General features: G+C 46.2%; 2 protein-coding genes across 3 annotated transcripts; one reads left to right on the top strand and one right to left on the bottom strand.

Annotated features, from left to right (window-relative positions):
• The first annotated feature begins 7,874 nt into the window (after positions 1-7,874).
• On the top strand, positions 7,875-14,466 carry LOC125133454 (leukocyte immunoglobulin-like receptor subfamily B member 3). 2 transcript variants are annotated; one of them, XM_047791592.1, is made up of 8 exons: positions 7,875-8,319; positions 8,546-8,581; positions 8,767-8,916; positions 12,170-12,304; positions 12,403-12,445; positions 12,536-12,573; positions 12,792-12,844; positions 12,925-14,466. In XM_047791592.1, the coding sequence occupies exons 1-8, from the start codon at positions 8,286-8,288 to the stop codon at positions 13,033-13,035; spliced, it is 600 nt and encodes a 199-aa protein (XP_047647548.1). In that variant the 5' UTR covers positions 7,875-8,285; the 3' UTR covers positions 13,036-14,466. The 2 variants fall into 2 exon arrangements, with proteins under 2 accessions (XP_047647548.1, XP_047647549.1); XM_047791593.1 differs by lacking the exon at positions 8,767-8,916 and having other exon boundaries at positions 7,877-8,319.
• Positions 14,467-16,260: 1,794 nt separating this feature from the next.
• Positions 16,261-17,220, bottom strand: LOC125133999 (26S proteasome non-ATPase regulatory subunit 8-like). Its single transcript, XM_047792780.1, is given in 2 exon segments — positions 16,261-16,941; positions 16,944-17,220. Coding segments are annotated over 2 exon segments (855 nt in total). The 5' UTR covers positions 17,203-17,220; the 3' UTR covers positions 16,261-16,345.
• Positions 17,221-18,171: the final 951 nt, after the last annotated feature.

Below are 18,171 nucleotides of genomic sequence, written 5' to 3'. Positions count from 1 at the left end.
CAAAGGGCCACCCGGAGCCGGCGCGAGAGACGCCCCGCCCCCTGAGAGCCCGCGCATGCGCAGGGAATGGTCCCTCCGGCGGCCCGCCCCTCCTCCTCCTCCTCCTCCTCCTCCTCCTCCCGCCTCCGCAGCAATGGTGCCCTGCTTCCCCTGCGGGCCCAGGCCTCCTCCTGGGTCCCCTCGGCTGTGGCCTTTGGCTCCCCAGCCCCTCAGACTGTCCCCCCACAGCCGACCGCAGCCCTCTCCCCGGCACCGGCCTCCAGAGCCTCCGTCTCAGCGCCCAGCCCCCGCCCGAGCATCTCAGGCCGCGGCGGCCGCGGCAGCGGTGCAGGTGGTAGATGGTCTGTGCGTCTCCCGCGCTGCCTGGTCCTCCTCCGACCAACTGCTGTGCTTTTCTCCACGACGTTGAGGTCCCTCCGTCTCCGCTGATGTCCCCGTCGGTCAGGTGGCCTCCCAGAATATGGGTTCCCTTTCGCTTTCCCGGCTCCCTCTCCGAGTGCTAGTCCCCTCCTGATTCCTTTTTGTTCTCTCTCTCTCTTTTCTTTTGTTTTACCCGGTTATGTGGCACGTTTCTTGCCCATTTTGGAGGTTGACGTTCTTCTGCCTGCGTTCAGGAGATGGTCTGTGCGGGTCGTTCTAACTGTAGGTGTGTTTTTTGATGCGTTTGTGGGAGCAGGTGAGTGTGACATCTTACGCCTCCGCCATCTGAATCCTTCTCCAGTTTTACACTTTTGTAAACCTTGTACCTGTCTTTCTAATTTTTAGGAAAATGTCTTATGTGAGGTTAACTTTGAGGCTGACATTTAAAATACATCGTGTGGAGTTCCCGTCATGGCGCAGTGGTTAACGAATCCAACTAGGAACCGTGAGGTTGCGGGTTCGATCCCTGGCCTTGCTCAGTGGGTTAAGGATCTGGCATTGCCGTGAACTGTGGTGTAGGTCGCAGACACGGCTTGGATCCTGAGTTGCTGTGGCTCTGGTGTAGGCCGGCGGCTACAGCTCCAATTGGACCCCTAGCCTGGGAACCTCCATATGCTGCGGTAGTGGCCCTAGAAAAGGCAAAAAGACCCCCCCCCCAAAATAAAATAAAATAAAATACATCGTGAATCATTTGGTTTAGACTTGTGCGGAAGACTAAAAGTGCACCCCAAGGAACTGAAAGCAGGGACTCAACTTGATACTTACACACTTGTGGGCAGTGCCGCACTATTCACAACAGCTGGAAGGTGAAAGCCACCCAAGCACCCATCCACAGATGAGTGGGTGACAGCATGTGGTTTATACATGTGGCGGAATATCATTCAGCCTTGAAAAGGAAGGACAGACGGACACATGCAGCAACATGGGCCAGCCTTGAAAACACTGAGCTAAGTAAAAGAAGCCACACGAAAAAGACCACATCCTTTCTGATTTCATTTACATGAAATATCCAGACGAGGCACATTCACAGATGGAAAGAAGATTTGAAGTTACCAGGGGCTGTGGGGAGAGACTGGGGAGTTATTACTTAATGATGGCAAAGTTTCTGTTTGGGGTGATGAAAAGTTTTGTAGAGAGACAGAAGTGGTTGCATAATATTGTGAGTGTACTCAAAGCCATTGAAATGTATACTTGGTTTTTTTGTTTGTTTGTTTGTTTGCTTTTTCAGGGCCACACCCATGACATATGGAGGTTCCCAGGCTATGGGTCCAATCGGAGCTACAGCGCTGGCCTACTCCAGAGCCACAGCAACGCAGGATCGTTAACCCACTGAGCAAGGCCAGGGATCAAACTTGCATCCTCAAGGATCCTCGTCACGTTCATTCCTGCTGAGCCACCATGGGAACTCCTAAACTGTATACTTAAAATGGATAAAATGGACAGCTTTATTTTATATGTATTTTAGTAATATTTTAAAACAGAATGAACGTGTAAGGGATGTAAAAAAAGCCTGTCGTTGGAAAATAAAATAGAACCTGAGATTCACCATGTATGTTTACATATATGTATAAGCACACACACATATATACATATATATAATATATATATTCTTTTTCATTTTTAATTGAAGCAAAATGTACATAATGTGTATGTATATTTATCGCTTTGACCATTTATAATTGGCCTCTTCAGTGGCATTAAGTGCATTTACATTATTGTGCAACCATCCATCCCTAGAACTATTTTCCTTTAATCTCCAGAATAATTTATTGGTGTAATATCTGTTCTTTACAATATTAGGTACAATAAATAATTATTCTAATGAATGATTTACCTATTCTAATATTGATAAGATATGACCATTTCTAAAATAAAATATTCCTCCATTATTAAGCCCAAGATCCTAGACCTATTTTCATCTTGTACAACTAAAACTCTGTCTCTTTGGAGTTGCTGTTTTGGTGCAGTGGTTAACGAATCCAACTAGGAACCATAAGGTTGCGAGTTCAATCCCTGCCCTTGCTCAGTGGGTTAGGGATCTGGCGTTGCCGTGAGCTGTGGTGTAGGTCACAGATGCGGCTCGGATCCTGCGTTGCTGTGGCTGTGGCGTAGGCCGGTGGCTACAGCTCTGATTGGACCTCTAGCCTGGGAACCTCCATATGCCGCGGGAGCCCCCCTAGAAAAGGCAAAAAAAAACCCCAAAAAACAAAAAAACCCCAAAACTCTGTCTCCATGAGGTTCAGTATATGTTAAATTTAGCCAGTTAGAATGCAACATTTGATAACTTTTGAATTTGAAAAGAATGGTCCATATATATCGTTAAAACCATTTTTTAAAAAAAATCTTAGCATGTATCTGAACAAATATCTTTTCTTCTGATGCGTAAAATCTCAAAAAAGAATGCAGCCGTTGAATTTAAGTATCTAAGTTTCTTGCTGGATGCAATTAGATTGCCTCAATGAGAGTTCCGAGTCTATCATATTTTCTGAATGCATTTAAAATCTTTCAGACAATTTAATTTAGTTCGCAAAGGGCATTGACTGTTTAAGGGAGTCATGTTCTGCTTGTGCTGATGGAACATCAGCCAGAGGTCATTTTTTTCCAGCTTTAATGAGACGTTATTCGTGTATCATATGGTGTGAGGTATTTCTACACATTTGGCTTTTTAAGATTCCACATGTAAGTAATTCCACACATTCATTGTCTTCCTCTGTGTGACTGACTTTACTTAGTGTAATACCTTCAAGGCCCTTCTGTGTTGTGACAAATGGCAGTGTTCTTCTTTCTCATGGCTGAATATCTATGTATTTATGTAGATGTATTTATCACATATTCCTTATCCATTCATCTATAGGTGGATACCTCAGTGGTTTCCACATTGTGGCTTTTGTGAACAAGGCTGCAATGAGCATAGGTGTGCACATGCCTCTGTGATAGTTTGTTTTCATTTCCTTTGGATATATTCGTAGGAGAAACATTGCTGGATCATACGGTAGTCTTATTTAAAATTTTTTTTTGAGGACCCTCCACGCTTTTCCATCGTGGTTGCACCAATTTACATTCCCACCAGCAGTGGAGGAGGGTTCCCTTTATTCCACATTCTCACCATTCTCTTTAAAAAGACATCAACAAGGTTTGAATTTATTTTCAGCTAACAAGAACCAATTGAATATTCTCCTAAAGTGACATAACATCTTCTAATTCAGGTATAATGATGATTATATATATTCTATTATATATAGAAAACTAAAGATTTTGTCTCTTGCTTAGAAAGCAATGAAGGAGTTCCCGTTGTGGGGCAGTGGTTAATGAATCCGACTGGGAACCATGAGGTTGCGGGTTCAGTCCCTGCTCTTGCTCAGTGGGTTAAGGATCCGGCGTTGCCGTGAGCTGTGGTGTAGGTCGCAGACGCGGCTCGGATCCTGAGGTTGCGAGTTTGATCCCTGATCTTGGTCAGTGGGTTAAGGATCTAGCGTTGCCGTGAGCTGTGGTGTAGGTCACAGACGCAGCTCAGATTCTGCGTTGCTGTGGCTCTGGCGTAGGCTGGCGGCTACAGCTCCGATTGGACCCCTAGCCTGGGAACCTCCATATGCTGCGGGAGCAGCCCAAGAAATGGCAAAAAGACAAAAAGACAAAAAAAAAAAAGCAATGAAAAAGCTTCATGAAGATTCTAAATGTAGGAATTCCCATCGTGCCACAGCGGAAATGAATCCAACTAGGAACCATGAGGTTGTGGGTTTGATCCCTGGCCTTGCTCAGTGGGTTAAGGATCCAGTGTTGCCGTGAGCTGTGGCGTAGGTTGCAGAGGCAGCTCAGATCTAGTGTTGCTGTGGCTGTGGCGTAGGCTGGCATGGCAGCTGTAGCTCTAATTAGACCCTTAGCCTGGGAACCTGCATAGGCTGCAGGTGCGGCCCTCAAAAAGACAAAAGAGAAAAAAAAAGATTCTAAATGTAGATCTTGGTGATTTTAAAATTAATGCTTGGTTTTTCCTGTTCCCCCAGAAATCAACTATAATTTTGTACACAGTCAAAACTGTCCTTTCTGTCTTTTTTCTGAAGCTGGTTCTGACGGGTTCTGGCAATATTAAGAGTTCTTGCACGGTGACTGCTGGGTAATTTTTGCCCAATATTTAACTTTCAGTGGCTGTTCTATTTTATTTGGCTCTACAGGGGTGTATTGGTTTCCACTCAGAATGATATGGTGAATACATAATTTTTTGCTCAATAACTGTGTCAGAAGGAACACTAACTTCTCAGTGGGATTCAGTAGTGCACACTTAATCCTCTCTCTCTCTTTCTTTTCTTTTCTTTTGCTTTTTAGGGCCACACTCACAGCATATGGAGGTTCCCAGGCTAGGGGTTGAATTGGAGCTACAGCTGTCCGCCTACACCACAGCCACAGCAATGCAGGATCTGAGCTGCGTCTGTGACCTACACCACAGCTCACGGCAACGCTAGATCCTTAACCCACTGAGCAAGACCAGGGATCAAACTCGCAACCTCATGGTTCCTAGTTGGATTTGTTTCCATGACGGGAACTCCAGCACACACTTATTTCTTATGAACACGTCTGCAGGGTGACGTCGTTATGCTCCAAGTGCTGCACTTTAGGTACAGATTGGGGCCAGGTCTGCTTCCTGTGGCTGACTTTTTCAGCACTAGAGGAGTGGACAGCGCCAAACCCAGCCGTGTTGATCACTGGGGACCTGGAGATTCACAGGGGTCGCCATGTCTATTTTTTTCCCTTCCAACGACCCACGGTCAACTCTTCTGCTTGTTTCTCTAGCAAAATCGAATCACGTGGGCCTGATGGTCTCCTCCTGGGAACCATCCAGAAGATATTTGTAGGCACAAAGCAAGAGCAATTTGTACGACCAGTTTTGTCTGTTTCCTTCTTCTTGGCTGTCAGAGTCCACCAAGGCAAGTTACCCATACCAAAAGAATTGCTTTTAAACTTTATTCTCTTTCTCTATTGCTTGGTTGAAAAGGCAAGACTAGTTTTGATAATGTACTTCAAGAGGCTGTGGCAGGAGTCAAACTTTGAGTCGTTGGGTTGATGGTTCCCCATCTTGTTGGATCTTCCATTGTATAACCGCCAATGTTATGTATGTTATACATTCCATTTTTCTTAATTGTTAAATTGTAAAATGGGCGTAGCATTTACCATCTTAACCACTTTAAAAGGGTACCGTGGCATTCTTGCACAACCATCATAACCGTTCATCTCCAGAATTCATTTCATTTTGCAAAGCTGAAACTCTGTATCCATTAAATAACTTATTATTTTCCCCCTCTCCCCAGCCCGTGGCAACCACCCTTTTCCCTTCTTTTTTTTTTTTTTTGTCTTTTTGCTATTTCTTTAGGCCGCTCCCGCGGCATATGGAGGTTCCAGGCTAGGGGTCAAATCGGAGCTGTAGCCACCGGCCTACGCCAGAGCCACAGCAACGCAGGATCCGAGCCACGTCTGCAACCTACACCACAGCTCACGGCAACGCCGGATCCTTAACCCACTGAGCAAGATCAGGGACCGAACCCGCAACCTCATGGTTCCCAGTCGGATTCATTAACCACTGCGCCACGACGGGAACTCCCCTTTTCCCTTCTGATTCCAGACTTTTTACTAGTCTAGGCATCTCATGCAAGTGGATTCATACAGTATTTGTCTTTTTGTAAATGCTTTATCTCATTCAGAATAATATCCTCAAGGTCCATGTCTGTGGCAGCAAAGAATTTCCTTCTTTTTGAAGGCTGAATAATATTCCACTGTATATATACATACCACATTTTGTTTGTCCATTCGTTTGTTGGTGGACATGAGTTGCCTCCATGTTTTATCTGTGAGAATAATTCTGCCATAAACATGGGTATAGAAATTTTTCTCTAAGACCCTTATTCAGTTATTTTGGGCACATACCCAGAAGTGGAACTGCCGTATGACAGGGTGAATCTATTTTAAGTTTTTTAGGAACCACCATACAGTTTTGCAGGGACCGTACCATTTTACATTCCCACCAACAGTGCACAACGGTTACAACTTCTCTGCCTCCTGGGAAACACTTGCTCTTTTGTTTGTTTGTTTGTATTTTGATAGCAGTCATTCTAGTGGACACGAGTTATTATCCCATTGCGGTGTTTTGTTTTTTTTTTCTCTCTTTCTTTTTAGGGCATCACCCTCAGCATATGGAGCTTCCCAGGCTAGGGAGTGAATCGGAGCTGTAACCGCTGCCCTACCCCACAGCCACAGCATCCTGGGATCTGAGGTGCATCTGCAACCTACACCACAGCTCATGGCAACGCCGGATCCTTAACCCACTGAGTGAGGCGAGGAATTGAACCTGCATCCTCATGGATACTTGTTGACTTCATTTCCACTGAACCAGGACAGGAGCTCCCCATTGTGGTTTTTATTTGCATTCACCAATGATGAGATATGTTGAGTCTCCCTCTTCAAAGGCGGGAATACCTGCTGGACCATTGCTTTTTTCTTCTTCTAAGGCCAACAATGTAATTCCTTAGAAGATTAATTTTCCTTTCCTAATCCTGTAATGGACATGGTGACTCACTTCTTGCCTTGTATGTACAGATCTGGAAAATATATCTTTGGCGAACTTTATGCAAAATGTCAGTGTGTCATTTTAATGTATAGTTCTTATCTTGAAAATGTATCTGGCTATGCCTTCGACTTCTACCAGTTCTCAGAGCTTGCTTTTCTTTTCACTTTTTTAAGGAAGACTTTTTTTTATTTTTAAAAACTTTTTTTAGGGAGTTTTTTTTTAAACTTTTTTTAGGGTCGGAGCTTTCTGAAAGACTGTCTCCTGGCTTATAATCCTCAGCTTTGTTCGAATAAACTTCTCTATTTCTCCTTTATGTCGACTGCTGATTAAATTTTTTGGTTGACATATCAGAAACGTTTTAAGAGAAGTAAAGATATATACTTTCCCTTTTATTAGAAAAGCCTCTATAAGACATCGAATATTTAAGAATTTACATATTTCTCAGATTAAAAGGAGGTCATTGATCATCCCAAGCAAATTAAAACACTTAGAGCTGGTGAGATGAATGCCCCCACTAGAGATATTTGGTCAGGATATATTTCTTAGAACGCAGTAATTCAGGGAAGACGTCTCTCTGACTTAGATGAATATTTTCATACCTTTGTTTTCATACAAAGAATCCATATCCTACAAAAGAATTGGTCTTCTGAGCATCTTCACTGGCTCCACTTTCCTCTCCACTGACTTAGGGTTTTTTTTTTTTTTCCATTTCTAGGGCCACTCTCTTGGCATATGGAGGTTCCCAGGCTAGGGGTCGAATCGGAGCTGTAGCCACCGGCCTACGCCAGAGACACAGCAACGCGGGATCCGAGCCGCGTCTGCGACCTACACCACAGCTCACGGCAATGCCGGATCCTTCACCCACTGAGCAAGGGCAGGGACTGAACCCGCAACCTCATGGTTTCTAGTCGGATTCGTTAACCACTGCGCCACGACAGGAACTCCACATCCAGTCTTTTCTAACTGCGTTTCACTTCCCTTTTTGGAGTAAAATGTCCTTCAGTTCTTCTGTGGTAGATCAACAAGTCACCTTGGCGAGCACAGCACAAAATCTCCCACGTCTTTGTGGCTGTAAGGTCGCAGCAGGAAACCCACAGGGTAGGTCATGCCCAGTCCCTGTGATGTGAGGTCGAGAGCCAGAGCTTTGTCTTGCGCAAGAAGCAGTTCCCCTTTTGTTTAGCAGGGGATGTCACTTCGGGGCAAGGGGTTTAAAGCCCTGGCTGCTCCATCCTGGGCTGTGTCCTGCTGTGAAGATTTTTCTGCCTGGTCAGCTGTGCTGCCCGGTGTGGGAGGTGTCAGCTGAGGCACGGCCATGCCCCCGAGGGTCATTTTTCTGCTCGGACTTGGTGAGGACGGCAAGGGAGGTTGTGTGGGAGGCTGGCAAGGGAAGAGGCTGTGGAGAAAGAGGTTCATAACCCGGGTTCCTCTCATGCTCCTCTTCCTCCGTGAGGTCCTGGGGCCAGCGGGTTACAGGTTCTTTCGTTTGATCTAGACCTGGTGCCCTGAACTCACCAGTTTGGGAATCCTTGTATTTTGGGGAGATCTTTCTTACCGAGCCTTTCTCTATTTTAGTGTTTTGCTGGGACCAAAGGATTTGGGCACAGACTGGTGAGTGTTTTTTTCCCTTTTCCTCCTAGAAAACTCTGAATCAGGCTGCATGGACGGGGGGATGAGCTGGAGCAGCCTCTAAAGAATCCCACCCTTTAACCTGCACTGTCCCTTCATTCACACTCTTCATTTTATTTATTTTTAACATTTTGATGTGTCACCCTCATGCCCATCTTGGGTGGCAGACCTCTACTCTTCTCTGGAAAGCTTCCTGGTCTCCAGCCCTTTCCCGTCATCACGGATGAGTCAAGAGGAAGATGCTCAGGTTTTACAAAAATGCAGCAAGGTGACTCAGCTGAGGTCGGCATTCACCATGTGGAGAACTGGGGACATTGGTATGGGCCCCAGAGCCCCGGTGGGTACAGGAACCAGCCCTCGTTGGGTGTGTCATGCATCCCTTTCATCTGCTATCACCTCAACTGCTTCCAGCTCTTCTGCAGAAGGTCTGTTCACAGGAAGACACTCTCGCCCAGGAGATGAACTTGAAGTAGAATGAAGACCTTGGCATTCCTGTCATGGCGCAGCGGTTAACGAATCTGAATAGGAACCATGAGGCTGCAGGTTCGATCCCTGGCCTCGCTCAGTGGGTTAAGGATCCAGCATTGCCGTGAGCTGTGGTGTAGGTCGCAGATGCGGTTCGGGTCCCACGTTGCTGTGGCTGTGGTGTAGGCTGGTGGCTACAGCTCCGATGGGACCCCTAGCCTGGGAACCTCCATGTGCCGCAGGAAGCGGCCCTAGAAAAGGCCAAAAGACAAAACAGAAAAAAAGATAAGACCTTAACGCTGGCTAGTGCTGGGATCTTTGGCAATTTCCTGCATTGGCGCCCCAGGTTCCTGCTTTCTAAAATGAAATAATAACTGTGTTGCATCAGTTAGGATACAAGGCATGGCAAGCTCAGACCACAGCGCTTTGCCCAGATTAGGGTTGCATCTAGTAACGCTCTCTTCCCTACAAAGTTACCACCACGCTAATTACATTACTGTTGACCATGTTCTTGATGCCGTTACATCCTGTGGTTTATTATATAACCGAAGCTTTGAACTTCTTAATTCCCTTCCCTTCCCTTCCTTCACCTCCTCCACCTTCCTTCTGGCAGCCACCTGTTTATTCTCTGGTTTTCTGAGTCTGGGTTTTCATTTGTTTGTTTTGTTCTTCGGATTCCACTTGTTCCATGTAAGTGAGATCATATGATAGTTGTTTTTCTCGGACTTATTTCACTTAGCAGAACCCCTCTAGTTCCACCCACGTGGGCAGAAATGGCAAGATTTCATTTTTCTATGGCCAAGTAAAATGCCCTTATATGTACGCATATATCAGATCTTTGTCTATTTGTCGCTCTGTGGACTCTCTGGTCACTTCTATACCTTGGCTATTGTGAATAGTTCTGCTCTGAACCTTGGGGTGTGTGTATTTTTTTTTGCATTACAGTTTTCATTTTTAGGGAGATAGACACCTAGGAATGGACTTGCTGGAGCATATGGTAGTTCTAGTTTTAGATTTCTGAGAAATATCCGTACTGTTTTCCACAGTGGCCGCCCCAACGCACGTTTCCACCAACAGCGTACGAGGGTTCCCTTTGCTTCATATCCTCCCCAGCACTGCGCAGTTGTGGTCTTTTTCACGAGCACCATGCTGACTGGAGGGAGGAGATATTTCATGTTGGTTTTAACTTTCATGTCTTTGCTGATTAATGGTATTGAGTGTCTTTTCATGTCTGCTTTGGGAAAATGTCTATTCATTTCTTCTGCCCATTTTTTAAATCAGTTGTTTGGTTGTTTTTTTTTTTTTGCTGTTGAGGAATGTGAGCCATTTATATATTTTGGGTATTAAACCTCTTGTTGGTCATATCATTTGCAAATACTTTCTCCTATTCAGTAGATTGTCTTTTTTTTTGGCAATGGTTTCTTTTGCTGTGCAAAAGCCTTTAAATTTAATTAGGTTTCTTTTTTTTATTTTTGCTTGTATTTCCTTTGTTTTAGGAGGTAGATCCAAAAAACATTGCTATGATTTATGTCAAAGAGTGTTCAGCCTTTATTTTATTTTAGGAGTTTCATGGTTCCTGGCCTTATATTTGGACCTTTAATCAATCAATTAAAAAAAGTTTTTTTAAATTGTATTTGATTTACAACATTCTGTTAATTTCTGCTGTATAGCAAATTGACCCAGGCATACATATGTATACATTCTTTTTCTCATATTGTCTTCTATCACAAATGATTTGATATAGTTTCCTATGCTGTACAGTAGGGCCTTATTGTCTATCCATCTTAAATGTAATAGTTTGCATCTACTAACCCCAAACTCCCCATCCCTCCCACTCCCTTCATCTCCCTCTTGGCAACCATGAGTCTGCTCTTCATGTCTGTGAGTCTGTTTCTGTTCTGTAGATACAGAATATCTGTGCCATATTTTAGATTCCACATATAAGTGATATCATATGGTATTTGTCTTTCTCTTTCTGACTTACTTAGTATGAGAATCTCTAGTTGTATCCATGTTGCTGCAAAAGGCATTATTTGTTCTTTTTAATGGCTGAATAGTATTCCATTGTGTGTATATTACCACATCCTCTTAATCCATTCATCTGTTAATGGACATTTAGGTTGTTCCCATGTCTTGGCTATTGTGAATAGTGCTGCAATGAACATAGGGGTGCATGTATCTTTTTGAATGAAAGTTTTGTCCAGATGTATGCCCAGGAGGGGGATTTCTGGATCATATGGTAGTTCTATATTTGGTTTTCTGAGGAACCTCCATACTGTTTTCCATAGTGGCTGTACCAGTTTACATCCCCACCAACAGTATAGGAGGGTTCCCTTTTCTCCACACCCTTTCCAGCCTTTGTTATTTATAGACTTATTAATGATGGCCATTCTGACTGGTACGAGGTGGTATCTTATTGTAGTTTTTATTTGCATTTCTCTGATAATTAATGATGTTGAGCATTTTTCATGTACCTGTTGGCCATTTAATCTATTTTGAGTTTCTTTTTTATTGTATATGGTGTTAGAGAATGCTTTAACTTCATTCTTTTACATGCAGCTGTCCATTTCCCCTACTACCATTTATTGAAGAGACTGTCCATTGTATATTCTTGCATTTTTTCATAGATTAAATTAACCATAAATGCATGGATTTATTTCTGGGCTCTTTATTCGATTTCATTCATCTATGTGTCTGCTTTCAGGACAGTACCATACTGTTTTGATTACTGTAGCTTTGTAGCATAGTCTGAAGTCAGGAAGCATGAGTTCTCCGGGTTTGTAGTTCTTTCTCAAGATTGTCTTGACTATTCAGGGTCTTTTGTGTTTCCATGCAAATTTTTAAACTACTCATTCTAGTTCTGTGAAAGATGCCATGGACATTTTGATAGAGATTGCCTTGAACCTATAGATTGCCATATGTAATGTGGCCATTATAACCATATTAATTTTTCCAGTTCATGAACATGGTATATCTTTCTATCTGTTTGTGTCATCTTCAACATCTTGCCTCGTATATGGAAGACATGCAATAAATGTTTATTGAATGGATGAATTAATCCAACAGGAGGTCAATAACAGGTATTTACTGTTGACTAATTCCTAGATCTACCTGAAATCTACCTAAATCCTCCTGAAAATGGATATCTTCCCATTGTGATTGGGACCTCAGCCATCAGTGTTCTCCCTCTCTTCCTCCTCTTCCTCCTCCTCTGCCATTGCTGGTGTCGAGCCAAACACAGTAGGTCCTGGATGGGGGGAAGAGGTAACCTGGGAAGAGTGCGGGGGAGGGGCTCAACAGATTCCCCTACCAGGACTCTGATCACTGACTCCCTGTAGGGGCCACGGATGATGAGACCAAGAGCCAAGTGCAGTATGACAGGTGGGGAAAATTGGACCCCCTCCCGTAGACACTGCTGCTTCTGTCTCATTTCTCAGACCTTCCTTAATGCTTCTTTCTCCTTCCACTCAGCTCTGGCCCAGGCTTGGACTTCACAGAAGACAATCAATGTAAGAGGAGTGAGAAGGAGGGGCAACCGGGGTGGGGAAAGATGTGTTCAGGAGAAGATAGACGGCCTCCCGGAAGGAGCAGAGACATGGCACACACCTCACTGGGCGTGATATCCCTGCTCTTCCCTGACGACGGCAGCCGCCCCCCAAGTCCAGACGGCAGGGCGGGATGACTGGAGGCTCCTGCTAGAAGCCCATCCTCTCCTCTTTCCTTCCAGGTGGTGTCTCAGTGGACATCGCCTCTGAGGGGGACAGACAGATGGACACGGAGGTGAGGCTTTCCTCCTTCCCCCGAGGCCTCCCCCCCCCCGCCCCATGTTCTCCCCTCACCCTGTATCTTCTTGCTGACAGGCCCTCCCAGAGGAAGATCCACAGGACGTGATCTCTGTTCAGCAACACCGAGATTCCCTGATGGGGAGTGTGGATTCAGAGTTCTCCTGCACCCTTGAGGAATCCTTGTGATAGCCCTGTGTGTATATCACCCTCCCCTGGTCTTGAGTGCAGAGCCGGAACTGGCCGTGTGGACTCCAGCGCTTAAGGGCCCCTTAAGGAAGATGCAGCGTCCCACTAGTGTCCCCCACAGCAGCAGCATCTTGGAGCTCCCCAAAGACTCAAGAATAGAGAAGCCTTGTCACCTGTCAAGAAATCTGGGATGCATCGCATCCCTCAACCGATTCCTGGTTCCTTCTGTTTTTATCCCCTCATTTGCTTATTTAACAGGTATTCGCAGAAGTTGACTCTTCCTTTGCACCTGTGCTGAGGAGGGACAGATCAGTAGGACACAGCTCCTGGTCTTAAGGAGTGCCTGGCCTCCTGAGAGAGGCAAACCTTATGATCGCTCGGGCCCTTAGAAAGCAAAGAGGGGGTGACCTACTGAAGCAGGGGAAGGATGATGTGGGCGACACAGGAATACTCATCCGGGCGCATTTAAAGAGCACCCACAGGTACCCAATGCAAGGAGAAGTCAAGAAGACATAGGAGTCAAACTGGGCGGGAGGGAGTTCCTGGTGGCATTTTGCTCCAATGCTCTAGGCTTTGTGTGAGCTAAAGCCTTCAGAGCAGCAAAAGGCGAACAAGAAAGATTCTTTGTAAAGGAACCAAATTACAACTGTTTGACCAGAAGAAGGATTTCTCTTGGGGAGGGGAATGGTGCAGAGGGTGTTGGGGGGGGGGGGTATGGTTTCCCTCTAGTTTTGGTGAATTTCACTTTTTAGTTATGCAATGAAAAGAAATAGAATACAATATAATGAGATGGGAGTGGCAGAAGAGGAATTGGAGTTGGTATTAAAGTAGATGCGAATGATTACATTTGAGATGGATGAGCAGTGAGGTCCTACAGTACAGCACAGGGGACTCTGTCCAGTCTCTTGGGAGAGACTATGATGGAAGATAATAGGAGAAAAAGAATGTGTGTGACTGGGGCACTCTGCTGCACAGCAGAAATTGGCACAACACTGTAATAAAAAACTAAAAAAATACAAAAAAATTCGGTTCAGTTTTGGCACGAGGACGTAGAGAAGAAAGTTAATGGCAGGGCCAGTGAAATACAGCACAGTGGTTTGGAGTGGAGAGTAGGAGTAAGAGAGGGAAATCGAGCATGCGTGTTGATTGATGGAAAGAAATATGGGGAGCGCATAATGTGGATGATATTGGGGAGTGACCATCAGCGGGACAGGGTAGCATTGAGAGCCCCGACTCGGGAATAGATGGGTTAACCTGGGTTCAGATTTCTCCTTCTGTACCCACTCGCTGCACGGTCACGCACACACTTCAAAATGATTCTCTGAGCCAGAAGGACACTCGTCATTGATGGAGGAGGAAATCCAAGCTCATGCGAACATGGGCTAAGGTGCAATCTCTTTGGAATTAGAGAAATAAAGATTCCAACAACGACATGCCGTTGCTTCCCTTCCATCTGCTATGATGGAATTGCGGCCACCTCCAAACTCCTATGTCAAATGTCCCAACCCCCAGGACCTCAGAATGGGGCCTTCTTTGGAAATGAGGTCATCGCAAGTGTGCTTGCCCAGGATGAAGACATACTGGAGCAGGACGGCTTCTCACCCAGCATGACTTGTGTCCTTATTTAAAAACAAGGAAACGATGGAGTTCCTGTCGTGGTGCAGCGGAAATGAATCTGACCGGAACCATGAGGTTGCAGGTTCCATCACTGTGGCCTCGCTCCGTGGGTTAAGGATCTGGTGTTGCCGCGAGCCGTGGTGCAGGTCGGAGACGTGGCTTGGATCCCGCGTTGCCGTGGCTGTGGTGTAGGCTGGCGGGGGCATCTCTGATTCTACCCCTAGCCTGGGAACCTCCATATGCCGCGGGGGAGGCCCTAAAAAGAAAAAAAAAAAAAGAAAAAAATGTAAAAAAAGGAAATTGTGACACAGACATGCACAGAGGGACAGCATGGTGTGAACCTGAAGGCGGAGATTGGAGTGGTGTATCCATGAGCCAAGGAGCCCCAAAGCCTGCCAGCCAGCCACCAGGACCCGGGAGAGAGACGTGTGCCTGGTTTCCCCCCACAGTTCTCAGAAGGAACCTCCTGCCAGCACCCCGATCTCAGACTTCCACCTTCCAGAACCATGACACAGGACCCTTCCATGTCCAGGCTACTCCGTTTGCCATACTTTGTTATGGCAGCCCTAGCCGGCTAGTCCATCCTCGGGCTGGCAGAGGTTAGAAGGCTGGGGAGTCCCATGTCTTGTGGGTGTTGGGGAGGTATGGGGACCCTCTGGCACTGTTGTGGGGGGAAGAAACTGGTGCAGTGAATCCTGGGTGCAATTTGGTACTACGTAAATTAAAGATATACCTAAGCGAAGATCTGGAAGTTTGCTGTTGGTTTTTTAAAGTTAAACATTTTTTTTCTTTTTAGGGCCTCACCTATGGCTTATGGAGGTTCCCAGGCTAGGGAAGCTGCAGCTGCCGGCCTAGGCCACAGCCACAGCAACGCCGGATCCTTAACCCACCGAGCAAGGCCAGGGACAGAACCTGCATCCTCATGGAGACTAATCGGGAGATCCCGGGTTTATATTTTAAAGACACTTCACCTGTGTCCACGGAGGTGCAGGTACGATGATAGTGCAGCATTGTCTACGGTGGAGGTATTTGGATATAACGTGGCTGTCCATTGTTAGGACAGTGGGAAGCAATAAATATCCTACAGATTCACAGATAGATGGGAAGATCTCACGGGGCAATGGAAACATGAGTGACTTCCACAGCGTCGCACGACTTACAAGACGCATTTGGCAAGATGCAAAATCGTGTTTTGCAGAAATGAACTCGTTCACGTGAGAGCATTGTCGAGCCCTTCCTTGGAGGGGGAGAAAAGACATGAGAACTAAAGGGGCATACACACATCACACAAGACAGAGCCCCTGCCTAGATCCAGGTGAGCATGCGCTGAGCCTGAGGAGGATGATTGACTCGGCTCCTAGCACCCAAGCTTTAACTGGAAAAATACATTTTCTTTCTTTTTAAATTTAATTTTATTGGAGTGTAGTTGACTTGCTGTGTCGTGTTAGCCTCAGGTGTACAGCAAAGTGAAGCAGTCCTGCGTTTCAATAGATCCATTCTTTCTTCCCATATAGGTGATTACAGACTCCTGAATGGATTTTTCTGTGCTCCCCAGTAGGTTCTTGTGAATTACCTACTTTATTTTTTTTAATTTTATTTTTTTTAAACGTCAATCCACCTTTATTGGAGGAAACCCTGCCCTGCAACTGCTTTAAATAACGCGAGCCCTGCCCCACCCCGCTGCCTGGCGGACTCAGACAATCATCTCCAGCTGCCGGGCGTACTCGATGACCTGTTTGGCCAGCTCCGTAGAGGGGATGGTGGTATCTTCTGGCTTCTGCTGCTGGCTGGCAAAGCTGTAGTAGTTGTTGAGGCCCAGGACCCACCCTCGTTTCTTGGCGTAGTCCGTCATCTTTTTGGGTGTGTTGAAGAAGAGGATCCGAGTGGCCTCGGTGAAGAGGATTTTTTCATAGGCCTTCTCGATGCAGCCAGCAATCTTGTCCCTGATAGTGTCAAGCAGGATGTCAATGAAGAAGGTATAGCTCTCGGCAGGGATGTTGCCTTTGCCTACCTTGTTGTAGCTGCCCTCCATCAGGTATTGCTCCAGAGACACCGGATGCTTGATGTACACATTGGTCTGGATGTCCTTGGCAGGCAGCCGCTCCAGCTCTGTGTGGAACTCAGCCACCCGGTTCTGGGACAGCAGGAAGAGGAGGTTGAGCCCCAAGAGCTGGTGCATATAGGCTGACTCCGGGAGCTGCTCCTTGTAATCGAAGTAGTAACATTTGAGCTGGGCCATGTACCGCTCGAAGGAGGGGATGTCCTTGCGTAAGATACTCCACTGGGCTCGATCTCCAGTATGTCACGGGCCAGAATGAGCTGCTGTTTGGTCAGTTTGGTCCCTGTGGTTGGCAGGAAGTTGAGCTCCAACAGAACCAGCTTGAGACGGCCCAGTTCTTCACCGCATTTGCTAAGATTGGGGCCTTTACGGTTCCACTCGCCCTTGAGTTGTTCGTACATACCGGCTGCGGCCTGCAGGACTGCGCCCGAGGCCGCTGCAGGCCCCGAGCTCGAGCCGCCAGCCACCCTGTTCACCGTCGCGGCCGCCATCTTCCGTGATGCAGCAAACCGCCGCTGAATTACCTACTTTATACAGTCCAGTGTATGTTGTCTCCACCCTCTCAATTCTTCCCTCCTCCCCAGGGGTTTCACCTATGGTAACCCTAATATTGGTTTTGAAATCTATGAGTTCGTTTCTGTTTTTTAAATCCGTTCTTCTGGGAGTTCCCGTTGTGGCTCAGTGGAGATGAATCTGACTAGCAACTGTGAGGACGAAGGTTCGATCCCTGGCCTCGCTCGTGGGTTAAGGATCCGGCATTGCCGTGAGCTGTGGTGTAGGTCGCAGGTGCCTCTCGGATCCCGTGTGGCTGTGGCTGTGGCTGTGGTGTAGACCAATGGCTACAGCTCTGATGCGAACCCTAGTCTCTGGGGAGCTCCATATGCCGCGGGTGCAGCCCTAAAAAGACAAAAATTTTTTTCTTCGGTATCATTTTAAATTAGATTCCATATCAAGTGACATCATCGATTATTTGTCTTTCAAGCTTGCGTTTTCTCAGTAGAATGGGACTAAAGCGGCACCGAGTTCATAGGCTTCTGTGAAGATCAAATGAGGAAATGCTTGAGAAAGGAGTAGCGTTATAAAGAGAATATTTGCTCGCCCAAGTCTATCTTGTCCTCTAAGTGCCTGGACGATGTGACTCCAATGTTCTTGGGGTGATTGGAGCCCCCAGGGACACCTGGCACCGTCTGGAGATGTATTTGTTTTTTTAGTTGTCACACCTGGAGGGGGTGTGGTGCTAGTGACACCTAGTGGATGGAGACCAGAGCTGCAGCTAAGCCTGCAACGCACAGGACAGCCCTCCCCACCTCCTCCAGCATAGAATCGCCTGGTCCAATTGAACTTATTTACAAAACAGAAATAAAGCAGTTCCCATCGTGGCGCAGCAGAAACGAATCTGACTAGGAACCTTGAGGTTGCAGGTCCGATTCCTGGCCTTGCTCCGTGGGTGAAGGATCCAG

Source organism: Phacochoerus africanus, chromosome 8 (genome assembly GCF_016906955.1).
Source record: "Phacochoerus africanus isolate WHEZ1 chromosome 8, ROS_Pafr_v1, whole genome shotgun sequence".
NCBI classification, from domain to species: Eukaryota; Metazoa; Chordata; class Mammalia; order Artiodactyla; family Suidae; genus Phacochoerus; species Phacochoerus africanus.
The sequence above is the reverse complement of the archived record's forward strand: the minus strand, read 5'-3'. Positions and strand labels throughout refer to the sequence as shown.

Coding starts and splice junctions, on each gene's coding strand:
- LOC125133454 (XM_047791592.1), top strand. CDS start 8,286: ATGCCCCCGAGGGTCATTTTTCTGCTCGGACTTG. Junction 8,320..8,545: donor CATTTTTCTGCTCGGACTTG/GTGAGGACGGCA, acceptor TCTCTATTTTAG/TGTTTTGCTGGGACCAAAGG. Junction 12,574..12,791: donor CTTCACAGAAGACAATCAAT/GTAAGAGGAGTG, acceptor CTTTCCTTCCAG/GTGGTGTCTCAGTGGACATC.